Source organism: Delphinapterus leucas, chromosome 2 (genome assembly GCF_059928025.1).
Source record: "Delphinapterus leucas isolate spDelLeu-1000000601 "Yukka" chromosome 2, BTC_Dleu_Yukka2, whole genome shotgun sequence".
NCBI classification, from domain to species: Eukaryota; Metazoa; Chordata; class Mammalia; order Artiodactyla; family Monodontidae; genus Delphinapterus; species Delphinapterus leucas.
Window position 1 is genome coordinate 95,357,888 of NC_143130.1, and position 15,001 is coordinate 95,372,888.

The window sequence follows — 15,001 nt, forward strand, 5'->3', positions numbered from 1 at the left end:
TCTTGTTTAATTCTTGCAACTACCTAATCAGGGAAATTTTTTCATCACAGTTATAGATGAGAAAATTGAGGCTGAGAGACTCTGAGACTTACCTAATTCTTTGCAGGTAGGAAGTGGTGAAATCAGGATTCAAATCGCTGGCATTTGGAGTTCCATAGTCTCCACGTGGCACACAGCCTCCCAAGAGCATAGGCTAAACTGAAGAAGATAAGATTTGTCTTTGGGCTTTTTTAGCTGCCTTTTTCCAGCCCTTTGTTTCTCACCATTCCTATCTGTGTTGGAAACCATGATGTGCAGCCCAAATCCCCCTTCAGGAATGAAGGACTTACTTCCCTAGCTGCTGGCAGTGCTGCTGGCTGCATTGCCTCAGCTGGATGGGAATAATTGCCTCTGCTGAAGAGGCCTGCCTTGTTCAAGGTGACCCCTCTTGCCATGGCTGCCACATCTAATGACTGATCAATGTGAGGATATAAAGGCCTACCCACCCTGGTCCCAATTCTGAAGAGCGAGTCCAGCTTCAGAAATCCCCAGGGAGTTGGCTGAGTCCTTCATTCAGATTGCATTGCAGCTCAGTTTCTCCCTCAGCCTAGTGATGTTTCTTTCCCCTTCCTACAGGTATTGATCCCAAGAAATCTCCCTAATAAACCTGTATGCTGAACTCTGCTTCAGTCAGTTTCTTTTGAAACCCAACCTCTAACACCATGTACAATTCATAGAACTTGGATTTCAGGCATCTGTTAAACTAATCCCTACTACAAGGTAATCTGATAGGAAGTTATCCTCCTCAAATATAACTTGCATTTTAAGAAGGCCTCAGGCTGAAAACTCTAAGATCCCTAGAAAGAAGATTATGAAATAAATATAAGTGCTAGTTTCTAACCTGGATTTGTAAATTATTGTGGGACCAATGAATATTTTGTGAGTTGATTTTTTAAGATTGTATTTTAAGAACCATTTATAAATTTCAAATACAATAATTTGTATCGTGTAGTATTTTAGTCTTTTCTGAGTTTTTTCCATACATTTTAAGCGTCCATGATATGGCAGGCAGCCACTGTGTGCTATGTATACAAAGCTGAGACAGACTTCCTGCTCTCAAGAAGCTCACAGCCTAGTAGGGTTAACAGGCATCGAAATAACTCCATCACATGATAAGTGCAGGGCCAGAGGCATTTAAAGTGCCATGAAAACACAGAACAATTCCACCTGTTGGAGAATGAGAGAATCAGAAAACTCAGAGGGAGTCATATATAAGCTGATCCCTAAAGAAGCAGTCAAAATCTCTTTATAGAAAGAGTTGTGGTGAAGGAGGTGGGCACTCTAGGCCAAGGGACTAACCTATGTGAAAGCACAGAACTATGAGACGGCATGGTGTGTGGAAAACACAGTGTGGATAGTTTAAGAAGAGGGGTGGCAAGGGAGATAAGACTAGCAAAAATCATTTCAAGCTAGGTTGAGAAGGGCTTTGAATGCCATGCTTAAGGGTTAAGTTTTATCCTAGAGCAGTTGTCTAATACATTTAGGTAAGAGTCACATGATCAGATTTATTCTTAAGAATAATTCTGGCAGGAGGACAGAGGATGATATGAGCAAGAGAGAGGAAATAAGGAGACCAACTAGGAAGGCTGCTCTTCCCTAATCTCGATGAGGAATATCAAGGGTCTGCACCAGGCAGGAGGAATTATGTAGGCCCTACTATCATCCTATATAAGAAAATAATCCCAGCGAATGAGATCAGTTAAAATGTAATCACCCAGGGGTTCTTAACTCTGATTGCTCATTAGGATCACGTGGGAGAGGTTTAAAAAAATGAAAATTCAGGTCTCACCCCTTTCTAATTAAATCAGAATCACTAGAATGAGGCCTGGCATTGGAAGTTTTAAAAAGATCCCAGGTGATCCTAATGTGTAACCAGGGTTGAAAGCCTACAGCATAACCCATATATGAGTATTCTAAGGAAAACAGTTCTGAGCATGGCTGTCCCAACTGACTGTGTCATCCTGGGGCATCCAGAAAGTGTCAGTTGTTAATGTGTCAAACAGTAAAATGGCACCTGAAAAATGACCTTGTAGCTTACTTACTCGCAAAAGTTACTGTGAACTGATGTTAATTGAAAAAAGTGTGTCTTTGCATAAGAATCAAAGAAATTCATAATCTTATTCTAAACTAGGCCAAACCACACCTTGGTCTAGATAAGAAAAGAGCAATGATAAATCATAAGTTTGTATCTATTTTATCTGGTTCATGCCCTGTAAAATGTCTAATATAAATGTGCTAGGATGTTAAATGTTTGCCAGATACCTGATGAAGACATTTATATTATATAAAATGGTAAAAGAGACTTAAGTTTCTTTTTTAAAAAAATAGGAGGTAGGAGAGTGCAGTGGCTAAAGGCACAAATTTTGAAGCTAGTCAGAACTAGGTTTTGAATACAGGTTTCATTACTTAGTAATTGCAGGTTTGAACAAGCAACCTCACTTGTTCAAACTTTAATTTCCTTGTCTGTACAATGGTGATAATGAGAACAACATCATGGGATTGTTTTGAGAGTTATTTTAACATACTTTAACATGCATCTAAAACCTTTCACGCAGTAGTTGACATTACTATGTATATGTCTTGGTTCCTGCACTTAAGGAACTAACATATTAGAGCTGTATAGCTACTAGTTCCTCCAAGGGGAGGGAAAGATCCCACCACAACTGGCTAGATCAGGAAAGACATTATCAAGGAAGCTTTTTGATCTGGATAGATTGGGTATCCATCTACTACCTATCTAGCTGGGTATTCAGTATTTTTTCTATCTTAAAAAAGAGGTAGATTAAAATATTTTTTAAACAAGTAAGAAATATTAATTGTAAGAAAAACTAGAAAATACACAAAGTAGAAAATAAAAGTTTCTGGGACTTCCCTGGTGGTGCGGTGGTTAAGATGTGCTCCCAATGCAGGGGGCCCGGGTTCGATCCCTGGTCAGAGAACTAGATCCCACATGCATGCCGCAACTAAGAGTTCACATGCCACAACTAAGGAGCCTGCCTGCCGCAACTGAGACCTGGCACAGCCAAATAAATAAATAAATAAATACTGAAAAAAAAATCTTCCCAAGTCAATAAGAATGCCTCTATGACAGTAGTTCTCAAATTGTCGTCTCGAGATCCTTTTATACCTTTTTTTTTTTTTTTTTAGCTGAGCCACGTAGCGTGCTAGATCTTAGTTCCCCAACAAGGGATTGAACCTGTGCCCCCTGCAGTGGAAGCACAGAGTCTTAACCACTGGACCGCCAGGGAAGTCCAAGGTCCTTTTACACTCTTAAAAATTAGGGAACTTGATTCTTGAGGTGCTAGCCTGCTGTGTTTTCCCCTTTGTCAGGCAAAGATTAAAGCCATTTTTCTTGGGACTTCCCTGGTGGTCCAGTGGTTAAGAATCTGCCTTCCAGTGCAGGGGACGTAGGTTTGATCCCTAGTCGGGGAACTCAGATCCCACATGCCACAGGGGGAACTAAGTCCATGTGCCACAACTGCTGAGCCCACGCTGTCTGGAGCCTGCGTGCTGTAACTACTGAGCCGGTGTTCTGGAGCCTGCGCGCCACAACGAAGAGCCTGTGCGCCACAACAAAAGATCCCACGTGCTGCAACTAAGACCCAATGCAGCCAAATAAATAAATAAATAAATTTTTAAAAAGAAAAAAAATTAGGGAACTCCAAGTTCTTCTGTTTATGTGGGTTATATCTATTTATATTTATTGTATTAGAAACTAAAACGGAGGAAAATTTAAAAATATCAATTTGCCTAAAATAACAATTACCAACCCAATACATGTTAAAATAAATAAAATTGTAAGTGAAAAATAGATTATCCAAAACAAACAAAAAGTGTGGCAATGTTTTACATTTTTGCAAATCTCTTTAACAGAAGACAGCTGGGTTCTCGTGTCTCTTTCTTCATTCCATCTACTGTGATATGTTGTTTTGGTTCAAGTATATGAAGAAACTCTGGCCTCACACAGATACCTAGTTGGAAAAGGGAGTATTTTAATAGTGTTTTCAGATAACTGTGGATATTATTCTTTGAATTTACATCAGAACTGGGCCAATAATAAAATCTTAAAGATCAATTCAATATGGAATCTGAAATTTTGTACTCCATAACATTAAATTCTACTGGTCTATTTAGCAATGTGAACAGATCTTTTACCCATGCTGGATTTCATAACATCCTGCATTTGTCATTTGGAAAATATTGGTTCATTGACTTATACAGATCTTCCAAATGTCAATACTTTTCATTACACAATACCCCCCAAAAGCACGTTTTAATATCCCACCAAATTCACTGGGACTTTGTCAAACTCACAGTGGCAGATACAAGTTCTCCACAAAACATTCACTTGAAAGCTTGAATTTTATTGTAGACAAAAACTGTTGTTTTCCTTGATGAGAATGGCTTATTTGTTCATATTTGAGAAAATGCCTGCCTTCTCATTCTATCTTTTATTTGCTCCAGAATCTCATAACCCTAGAATATCTGTCAGTTGTTTTAAGTAAATATGGTGTTCCATGAAAATGGTGGCTGGTTCAGCTAGCAACTCCATCACAGAAATGTTTCTCTTCAACAATCATACTTTGGATACAGCAGAAAAGTTTTATGTGTGCTTCCCATTTCATCATACAGAATATTTAAAAGACTCACAGGTTGAGATTTAATAAAATTAATAATTTTTACTGTTTCATCAAGAACATTGTTAAGAGAAACAGACCCCCCCGCCCCGGCCCCCTGCCTTCTTCAAGTGCAAGGGAATGGTGGTGAAGAAATTACTACTGACTCTGGTGCCTAGCTGTTTTTGGTGCCACTGCCTTTATTTTGTGCTGCAGCCAGCAGTTTCATCCACCATTGCCTCTGCAGCAGTAATTACAAATACCAACATGGTTGTTTTAAAAGACACATAACTTCTTTGCCATTACCATAAAAAGTTTTTACCTCACGAACTTTCCGAATCTTGGGAACTCTCATGGGGTCTGTGGGCCACACTTTAAGAACCAATGTTCTAAAATATTTTTAAAGGCTATAGAGTACTACACTGTATGTGTGACCACAGTTTATTTAGCCAGTGTCCTTTATTGCGGGCATTTGAGTTGTTTCTAATTTTTCTCCATTGCCAGTAATGATGTAGTTAAAACTTCACTTGCACCCTGAATTATTTCTCTAGGATACAGTCTTAAAAATGGAATTGCTAGGCCAAAGTGTATGCATTAAAAAAAAAAAAAAAAAAAAGATCCAGAAGGTTGCCACATTGCTTTCCTGCAGGTTTACCAATTTACACTTGCATTTTACATAACAATATATGAGTATCCTTCCAGCTTATCAACAATGGTGATTATCTTTAAGAAAACAAACAAAAAAACCTCACCAAATTTACAGGCAATAAATGGAATCCATTTTTCTTTAATTTGCATTTATTTGCTTACTAGTTAGGTTTTTTCATATATTTATAAAAAATGAGTATTTTGTTTTTTAATAAATTTATTTATTTATTTTTGGCTGTGTTGGGTCTTTGTTGCTGAGTGTGGGCTTTCTCTAGTTGTGGTTAGCGGGGGCTACTGTTCGTTGCGATGTGCAGGCTTCTCATTGTGGTGGCTTCTCTTGTTCTGGAGCATGGGCTCTAGGCACGCAGGCTTCAGTAGTTGTGGCTCGTGGGCTCAGTAGTTGTGGCTCACGGGCTTAGTTGCTCTGCGGCATGTGGGACCATCCAGGACCAGGGCTCAAACCCGTGTCCCTGCATTGGCAGGCGGATTCTTAACTACTGTGCCACCAGGGAAGTCCCCCAAATTGATGCGTATTTATGTATTTTGTCCATTTTTAAAATTGGAAGAGTCTTCTTTGGGATTTTATCCTTTGGTCTGTCATGAGTGAGTGCTACAAAAATTTCTACCCAGTTTTTGTTTACTTTTTAACTTCGTGTAACTTATTTTTATATGTAAGTTTTTAATTTTGATGAAATTACCTATCAGTCTTTTTATATTATCTGTCTATATTTCTGACATTTAATATTTTCTATATTTTATATTTTCTGCCATTTCTGTCATGCTTTAAAAAGCCTTCTCCACCACAATATTATACAAATACATTTACTTATTTCTTTACTTTTTTAAAGCAGTTAATGCCTCAATTCATTATTTTTATATACTATTTGAGGTAAAGACCTAACTTAATCTTTCCCCAAATAGTTAACTACTATTAACTCTTTCCAGAGCATTAGGAGCTTTTTTCCTTTTGTTAAAAAATACGTTTTAAAATTACTTCTTTTGTAAACAATTTACAATACAGAAGGTAAAGTAGCTCTAGACCACCTCCCTCCTCTCCTGTTCCTCAGAGCTATTAATAGTTTGCTCTGTTCCCTTTCAAGACTGTTACTTTCGCATTTAAAAGGTAGGTAAGTGCCAAACCATAGTTTGTGGCAACTTGATTGCATTTTCCTCCCACTTAATTTATCTTTATCTTTTCACACAGAGCTATTTTGTTCTCTTTAAGAGCTACACGATGTTCCATAATGCAGATGTACCACGTTTATTTCGTCTTTCCTCTGCCGCTGAATGACTAGGTTTCCCATTTCTCGTTACTTCTTCACCACCTCTCCCAAGAGCTGCTGGGGCCCAAGCTTTCTTGCGCGCATGTGCAAGTTCCCACAAGCTACGCTCTTAAAGAGAGCTTTTATTTGAGTATTTTTTCATTTTGTGGGCTCTGGGGAACCAATGCAGGTACTTAGGAAGGCAAAACACACCCAACAACCGCCCGACCAGAAAGAGACTCAGAGCAGGTTCTCACTTAGCCCCGACAGTTTTCTTCCTTTCATAATGGACGCTGAACTTGTTTTTCACCTCGTAGATTCAACAGTTCCCAGCACCGAAACCAGCTATACAACCACTCGGCCACCAAGCACTGTGACTAGAAAACAAGTGGAAGAAACAGCCGCACCGGCCGTGACGCCTGCTTCCGGAAGCGGACCGGAAACCGCTGTTCGATTCTGCGTCAAACCCGACTTCAGGGGCCGTCGTAAAACTGTCGCCTTTCGTCTCTGGGACCGGCCACAGGGTCCCACTCGCCTCCGGCGGGGCGTCTGTATCTGCGGGTGTCAGTTTCCCTCAAGATGGCGGAGGAGGAGGCTGGGGACGCAGAGAGAATGGAAGTCAGCACGGAGTTGCCTCAGACTCCACAACGACTGGCCTCTGTAAGTCCGTGTAGGCTAGTTGCTTTTGTCCCCCCGAGTCCTTCCCTACCGCGTTCAGGAGGATGTGGGGCTTCACCCCTTACGGTGGCTCTGGGGAGCGGGAGTCGTATGGATTGATCAGAAAGGAAGCCACAGAATAAAGTTAGTCATCACCCACATTCCTGCCGGCCAAGTCTCCGGTGTATAATGACTGTCATTTATTAGCCGTGACGAGTTCAAGCTTGTCTCTATCCTGAAATAGAAAGAACTGGTAATGTTATTAGATGGTCTGGTGTAGGGGTTTGGAGGAAGAGCCATTTTCCGACAGACGTAGTGTTAACCCCTCCTAGACGATAGGCGTCCAGGACGGGGCACCTAGTGTGGTATTGCATAGCTGGCTGGGTGGGGCTTCATAGTGACAGGGAATGCTGCCTCTGTCAACTCACGTCAAGATATAGGGTGTAGGAGTTGTAGTCCTTCGTTGTAGCATCTTGAGAACCCAGGCCTAATCCTCCGTGGAGAAACCCATCATCTGTCGTTGCTTTTTACAAGTGAAGAACAGACTTTCAGACATTTCAAGTCAGAGCGATACCATTAATTAATATCGGAATCTATACTTTGCCTTTGTATTTTGAAAACCAAAAAAAAAAAAAAAAGGGAAGGCAGAGATAGTAAATTTGAGTCAATAGTCTGACTACAGGGAGAAAGCTGACTGAGGAGGATAAGAGGTAGGGGGGCAACATTAGGGAATGTTCTGGATGTCCCCAGGCACCTAGTGGGGAGGTATATAGAAAATATTCAAATATTGGTCACTGCATGCTGTGAAGAGTTTTATTAATTTATCTTTATTGGTGCATATAGAAAGGTGTGGGATTACACCTCTTTCTGAAGTTTCTTTGGTTTGTAGTTTTAATAAAATCATTTTTGAAGTATTTTAACCCTGCAGACACTTACTTGAGCATTGTTTTATGAGAGAACAGAGTGAGCTCCAGAAAAGAGTCCACCTCAGGGACTGAAGAGACTGGCTGGGAGACAGAAATCAGGTGGGGAAGGAGTTGGACTAAGGGTTTGGCCATCAACTAGGGCAGTGCTTGCAACCATCCTCTACCCCAAGTAGCAGTTCAACCTCATTTCACCGTATTGAAGGGGAAAGCATGTGTTTGAGATGATAAGAAATGAGAAGATAGGGAAACTTTAGAAGCAGCTGAAACATCTGGTCTTAATGTAAAGCTGTGCTTCTTACATCTTCTAAGGAGTGGAGAAACTGCTGTGGTCAGAAGTGTTATCGTAATTTTGTATTGCTAAAGATGACTAGTGTTTATTTAAAGCTTTGATATATTAATTCCTTCCAGGTGGTACCAAAAAACCTCATCAATCTGGATCTTACTTATTTGGGATTGGAGATAATGGTACAGGAATTCAGCTAGAATTATGTTGCAAACTCTTCAATATTAGATTTCTTTGGGCAAGGTTTTGGGTTTTGCAAGATAGTAGGTAGATGACAAGAGAAGTGTAAAAGCCTCAGGTAACTCACACTCTAGAGACACAGGTAGGACAAGTGCTCAAATTTTAATACAAGATAGGGTGATGTAAGTGAATGAAGACCTGTGACTGGTGAGCCTCCTGATCACTTTTTTGGCTTGGCTCTCTCTATTTTAGGACTCCAGACATCTTCCTAGTTTCCTATTCTTTTTAAAAATACCACCTTCAATTTTATCCTGACAATGGAGTAAGACACTGGCTTTTCCAGTTTACTTCTTCTTCTCGATTAAGCGATTAAGCGAAGTGAGCTCAGAGATTCTTTAACATTTGAATGATTTGAATCTTAAATCACCATTGGGAGGCAGGGGAAAACAAAATAGTAAATATGGAACAGTTACAGAGGTCTAAGAAATCTTACCAATTCCATTAGAGTCTTGTCCCTGGGTATTATATAGTTTCTGTTATTCTTAAATCAAACTTCCTTCTTAGAGCCCAGGTCTTTTTTTACTGTCACGTTGCAATCAACAGGCATGAAGTCTCTCAAATTCCTGACATCACATAACATGCAATTAGAGTGAAGTAATAGGTATGAATTATTGGACATTTATTAGAAGAGCCATTGCTTAAGAATAATTAGGGGAGTTGATTCTGTAGGTCTAGGGTGGGGTCTGAGAATTTGCACTGCAAATGAAGTGCTGGTCTGTGGGCCACAGAGTAAGATTTAGCCAGAGACATTTAGAAGTTCTCAGTATAGAGTTGACAGTTGAGGTTGTGGGGATGGATAAGATCTTTGAGGAGGAAAGTCTGTGTTTGTGTGTGTGTTTATACATACACAGAGAGAAAGAGACAGTCACACAGAGAGGGAGGGAGGAAGAGAGGGAGAAGCGAGGAAGACAGGAATGATTGAATTTCAGGGATAGACAGTGGAGGAAGGAGCTAGAAAGGGAGCAGCCAAGCAGGTAGGAGGTGAGAGTAGTGCAGTGTCATAGGGTGTAGTTTCTAGGAGAGGGTAGTTTATTGGGTCTAGGGAGGTGAAGAGTGAGAAAAATTGGGAATTCATAGTATGTGGAGTGGTCTGACAGAACTTCTGCCTTCTGTCTTCATTAACTGGATTTTCTTTATTAAGTCCATCTCAAAAGATGCCTCCTGGTATGGTACTAAACTCTTTTCTTTTCCCTGTCTACATCCTCTGCCCATGTGATTTCATCCAGTTCTGTGGCTTTAAATACCATCTGTATTCGTTCAGTTCCCAAATTTGTATCTCAGGGTCATCTCACTTTTGAGCTCCACAGTCACAGGTCCGTCTGCCTACTTGACATATCCACTTGGATGTCTGAAAAGTGTTTCAAACGGAGAAGCAATTAGGAAGCTACTGCAGTAACCAAGCCATAGTTGCTGGTGGCTTGTACTAAAGCGATATCACTGGAGATGAAGAGAAGTGGATGGATTGGGGAGAGATTTTGGAAGTATGGTAGAAGTAGAAAGATTTGTTTATGGTTTAGGCATGAGGGAAAAGGGAAGAAACAGATGACATCTGTATCCCCAGTTTTTGACTTAAGTATTCATGATTGTGGCTGTGTCATATACTGAGAGGAAAGACCAGGTTTTGGGAGGGCAAAGAAGGGAGACATCAAGTTTTGTTATCCCTGTCTCAGTAGATGACACTTCCATAAGAGCTCTTGAATACAAACAATTCTGTCTGTCTCCACTCCATCTCTTTAGTCCTAGCCACCATCTGTTGCCTAGGCAAGTGCAGTGGCCTTTTAACTGGTCTCTTAGCTTCTGTTTTTGTCCTCTTCCAGTCCATTCTCCACGGAGCAGCCAGAGAAATCTTTGTAAGACTAAATCAGATCATGTCAATCTCTTGCCTAAATCCTTCAGTGGTTTCCCATCTACTTGGAAAAAAATCTAAACTCATTGCATGTTCTTCAAGATCTGGCCTGATCCAGCCCCTCCATCTCCCCTCATTTTCTGTTACTTTCTCTTCATTCACTTTTAGCTACCCTAGCTTCCAAAATAAGTCCAAGCTCTGTCTTACTTCAGGGCCTGTGCCTTTGCTTGCTGTTCTTTTTCATAGAGTGTTCTTCCTGTTTTTTCTTGATACTTACCTTGTCTAAAAGATGGGTTCCTTTTACCATTCTCTGTCAAAACACCCTGTTAATTTCCTCCACTGCACTTATTACAATCTGTGATTACTGTCTTGTCTTTATTTATTTAAATGTCAGTTTCTCCTACCAGAATGTAAGTTCCGTGAAGGCAAGGATCATGTCTGACGTGATCATGATCACTTCCTGATCATGTCAAGGAAAAAGTATCTACAATCTCATGTGTATAGGGGATCTTTAAGAGATAACATAGTCTTTTTATAGTGGACTTTAAAATATTGAGATATAGAGGAAGGAATGAGAAGTTATATGCTATTTTCAGTGGAGGTGATTTTCCTTAGAAATCTGTATCTCTTATTTTAGGCCAGAGCACAGCTTTCTGTAGTAAGAACATACTTAGAGTGAGAAAACGAGGATGAAAACCAAAGTCTCTCTTTTTAAAAAATAAATAAATTTATTTATTTATTTTTGGCTGCACTGGGTCTTTGTTGCTGTGTGCAGGCTTTCTCTAGTTGCAGTGAGTGGGGGCTACTCTTGGTTGCGGTGTGCAGGCTTCTCATTGTGGTGGCTTCTCTTATTGAGGAGCACGGGTTCTAGGCACGCGGGCTGCAGTAGTTGTGGCACGCGGGCTCAGTAGTTGTGGCACACGGGCTCAGTAATTGTGGCACACGGGCTCAGTAGTTGTGGCACACGGGCTTAGTTGCTCCGCGGCACGTGGGATCTTCCTGGACCCGGGATTGAACCCGTGTCCCCTGCATTGGCAGGCGGATTCCATAGCAGAGCCTAGTGACAGTTATTTTTTCATCAGCATCTCCTAATTTCTATTGTAGGCAGCTAGGGAAAATTCTGATTTTCAGTACCAAATTCTGTAGAGTCCGATGAAGTTAAGTTTTAAAACTGCAAGTCAAGAGTGACAGCTTCGGGCTTCCCTGGTGGCGCCGTGGTTGAGAATCTGTCTGCCAATGCAGGGGACACGGGTTCAAGCCCTGGTCTGGGAAGATCCCACGTGCTGTGGAGCAACTAGGCCCACGAGACACAACTACTGAGCCTGTGTGCCTGGAGCCTGTGCTCCGCAAAAAGAGAGGCCGCGATAGTGAGAGGCCCGCGCACCGTGATGAAGAGTGGCCCCCGCTTGCCGCAACTAGAGAAAACCCTCGCACAGAAACGAAGACCCAACACAGCCAAAAATAAATAAATAAATTAAAATAAAAAAAAAGAGTGACAGGTTCAGTCCTACTAGTAATTTATCTAGTAATTTATCTAGATGAGCTGGTGCTTGAGACTGACTGCTTATGTTTAATAACAGACATTGTCTTGCAAATAAAGAGGTTTTTGTCCTCAGTACTGCATAGAGTGTCTGTCTGGGTAGATATGTATATAAATCAGTGATGCAGGATGAACCAATGCAGTATCTTGCCCGTCCTTTCTTCGTGTGTGCTGGCTTTGAGGGTTACCTCAGATTTCTTTGAAGGTGTTAATCATATGTTGTGTTCTGTGAAACAATTTTCTTTAAGCTTTTAACTCAGATGGCTTAAAACAAACTATTAAGACCTCTTTAGTCCCGAGTGATTTCTGTGAACTCCTATGTGTTCTTCTAAGATATTCTGGTTCACATGCCTCCTGTTGAAGAAACAAAAGTTATTTCATGAGTTTGTTTTTTTAAAGCATTTGGTACAGCTTTTTTTTTTTTAATGTTGTTACACCCTGTAGTAAGCTAAGTGCTTATGGAAATACGCTCTACTAAATAATGCTATTGAAAGACCCCAGAAGAGTTATTGTGCTTCCATAAGTGCCTACTTGCTATCCAGGAATGACACAGGCCCTGTCCAGAATGGAGTTTGTTTTTGATCACTTGAATGTAATTCTCCTTCTAATAGTTTACTTAATGCTATTCTTCAGAACGAAGTCTGTTTGACTTGTTTGGAGGAGTGGGGCTATAACCACTTAATGTGTCTTTATGGACTACCTTTTAAAAGTCCTTTGAACTTTTGGTATTGTTGGATAAGCTAGAAATGACTTTAGCCACAGGGGGAAAAATCTGTAAATTTATGCATTTATGTTTTTATATATACATACTCTGCCTTGCAATCTAAGAAAGAATTTTAGTTGTATTGGAAATATTTATTCAATACAGTAGAAAGAGAATATGAGATATGTACCCCATAGTGTAGGAAACCGAAATCATTCATCCAGAGACTTCAAGGAGAGCTTAGAAAATTGGAGCATGAGCCTATGGTCAGAGCAGAAAAGGAAGAGAAAGGCTTAGAAGGGATGGTATGCTTTCGAAAACTAAATTCTGACAGCATGAATATATGTATATTATCTCAACAGGAAAGAAGAGAGAGGGGCCTTATTTGTCACACTACTCTATATTTGATTCTGGCTAATTTTATCAATGCCATGAGGACATAGTAGACTTATGTACAAAACAACACAAGGCTTAACAGACATAGGACCGATATGTTATAGGACACACACATAAAATCTCCTTAGGCTAAATTTTGCCTCAAAACTAACAAGGTGAAATTTAATTGCCATGAAAGTAAAGACTATGTCTAGGACTGGGTATTTGTGTGTAGGACTAGGTCTTTTATGTGAATGATTTGAGGGTTTTAGTTTTCTGCAAACTCACTAAGTCATAATGTGATGTGGCTGCCAAACAAACAAAAAAGCGAACTTTTAAAGCAGTTTAGTGTCCTGGATAAGGAAGGTAATAAGCAGTCCCACTCCTATGTACAGAGACATATTGTGCATGTTCTATGTAAGAGAGAGAGTGCATGTTCTATGTAACATGGAGAGTGGTCTGGATACCATGTCATTAGGGATGGCTAAATTTCATTTCTAGGAATGAACAGATTTCTTTAGTTTCTACATTCCTGTTTAGCCCTGGAATAAAGAAACTAATGAGAGACATAATATTTAGCTTCATTTATTTGATAGGTTGTTGGGTGAAAGAGCAGAGTAATTTGTATTGGATTATTTCAGGCAGCATAGGATAAAAGTTACAGGAAGGTAGATTTTGGTTTAATTATGAGCTGTAAGAATGGAAGTTGGCTGAGTGGATGTGTTCAGACAGGCTTAGGGAGCTGATTATCAGATATGTTTTAGACAGGGTTTCCCTATGGGATAAGTGGGTGCACTAGGGTTTTTGTTGTTTGCTTGTTTTTAAACTTCATAAACCTGTCAAATAGTATTACAAGAAAATTTAGTATAACCAAAAGATTTCTTGGTGCCTAGAGGTGCTACAATTACTAGTCCAGTACTTGCTTTGAGCAGTTCTGCCGCCTCCAGATTTTGTTATACCTTTAAAACAGGGGAATTAGAAACAGAATTACAGGCCCTCCATAGATGTCCATCAGTTATCTAAGGAAGGGTAAATTGTGATTTGAACAAAAGGAACCTAGTGTACTTAAAGTAAGTTCTGTTTTCAGACTGATATTACCAGTCATCCCAGTCCCTGGGTCAGAGTTGAAAACATATTTTTTAATCTCCATGGGGATGAGGAAAATGTTTGGAATGTTTGGGGATTTAAATGTTGTGAGAATTTGTTTTTACAGGACAGTCAATTGGGAAAGTCTTCCCTTAACTCCAGATGTTGAAAAAAGTTTTTTTCCCTGAACATGAAAATAAAAATTTCTTAATTTAATCATGTCTCAAATTGGAGAAAATACTAAAAGCAACCAACCAAAGAATCAAACCTACTCCAGTCACCAGTAATTCCTGAACATGTCACCCAGTAGAATACATCCTGTATAGTTTTTCTTATCTAGAAAAAAAACCCCAGAAATCTTAGTTGAAAAAAATTTTTTCATACTTGCAGCAGTCATCTAGGAAAAAATTTTTGTGAAACAGCGTAATTGTACTTTATCTCCTGTAAGAATTTCGTAAACAGTTTTAGAAGGCTTAATGTTATTATTTGCTTTGTTCTCTTTAGCAAGAAGTCTCTATAACTTTCAACAATGACTGAGACCTTTTGTTAAGTACTTGAGATAGGCTTGTGTGAATACAAGGATTTGGAAGGAAAGCTCCTTCCCTCAAGGAGCTGAAAATCTGGTTGAAGAGGCTCGATGTACACATTTAAAGGTAACTAATGTTATCTGGCAAAGGTACAGGTGCTGAATGAGTACCTTCTTTAGTAAGTGCTGCATTGGAGTTACAGGGGAGAGAAATTTTCTTAAATGGGTCAGTGAAGTGTTCATGGAGGTGGGCT

The 15,001-nt window shown here is 39.9% G+C and overlaps 2 protein-coding genes across 5 annotated transcripts in view; one reads left to right on the top strand and one right to left on the bottom strand.

Moving 5' to 3' along the window:
• TMEM62 (transmembrane protein 62) overlaps positions 1 to 7,553 on the bottom strand; it is a 78,259-nt gene extending 70,706 nt beyond the window's left edge. The window contains exons 1-2 of the mRNA XM_022587315.3: positions 6,823 to 7,553; positions 93 to 198 (exon numbers count right to left, since the gene is read on the bottom strand). The gene's annotated coding sequence lies outside the window, so the exon portion shown is untranslated. The remainder of the gene's footprint in view (positions 1 to 92; positions 199 to 6,822) is intronic.
• The window catches only part of UBR1 (ubiquitin protein ligase E3 component n-recognin 1), a 169,634-nt gene continuing 161,444 nt past the window's right edge, over positions 6,812 to 15,001 (top strand). The window contains exons 1-2 of one of the 4 annotated variants that reach the window (XM_089907323.1): positions 7,146 to 7,225; positions 14,726 to 14,874. Coding sequence is in view for 3 of the 4 variants with exons in the window: in XM_089907322.1 (XP_089763448.1) it covers positions 7,145 to 7,225 (81 nt within the window). In the remaining variant the exon portion in view is untranslated. Of the gene's footprint in view, positions 7,226 to 14,725; positions 14,875 to 15,001 lie in introns of all 4 variants that reach the window. The other 3 variants (XM_089907322.1, XM_089907321.1, XM_022587307.3) reach the window with 3 other exon arrangements.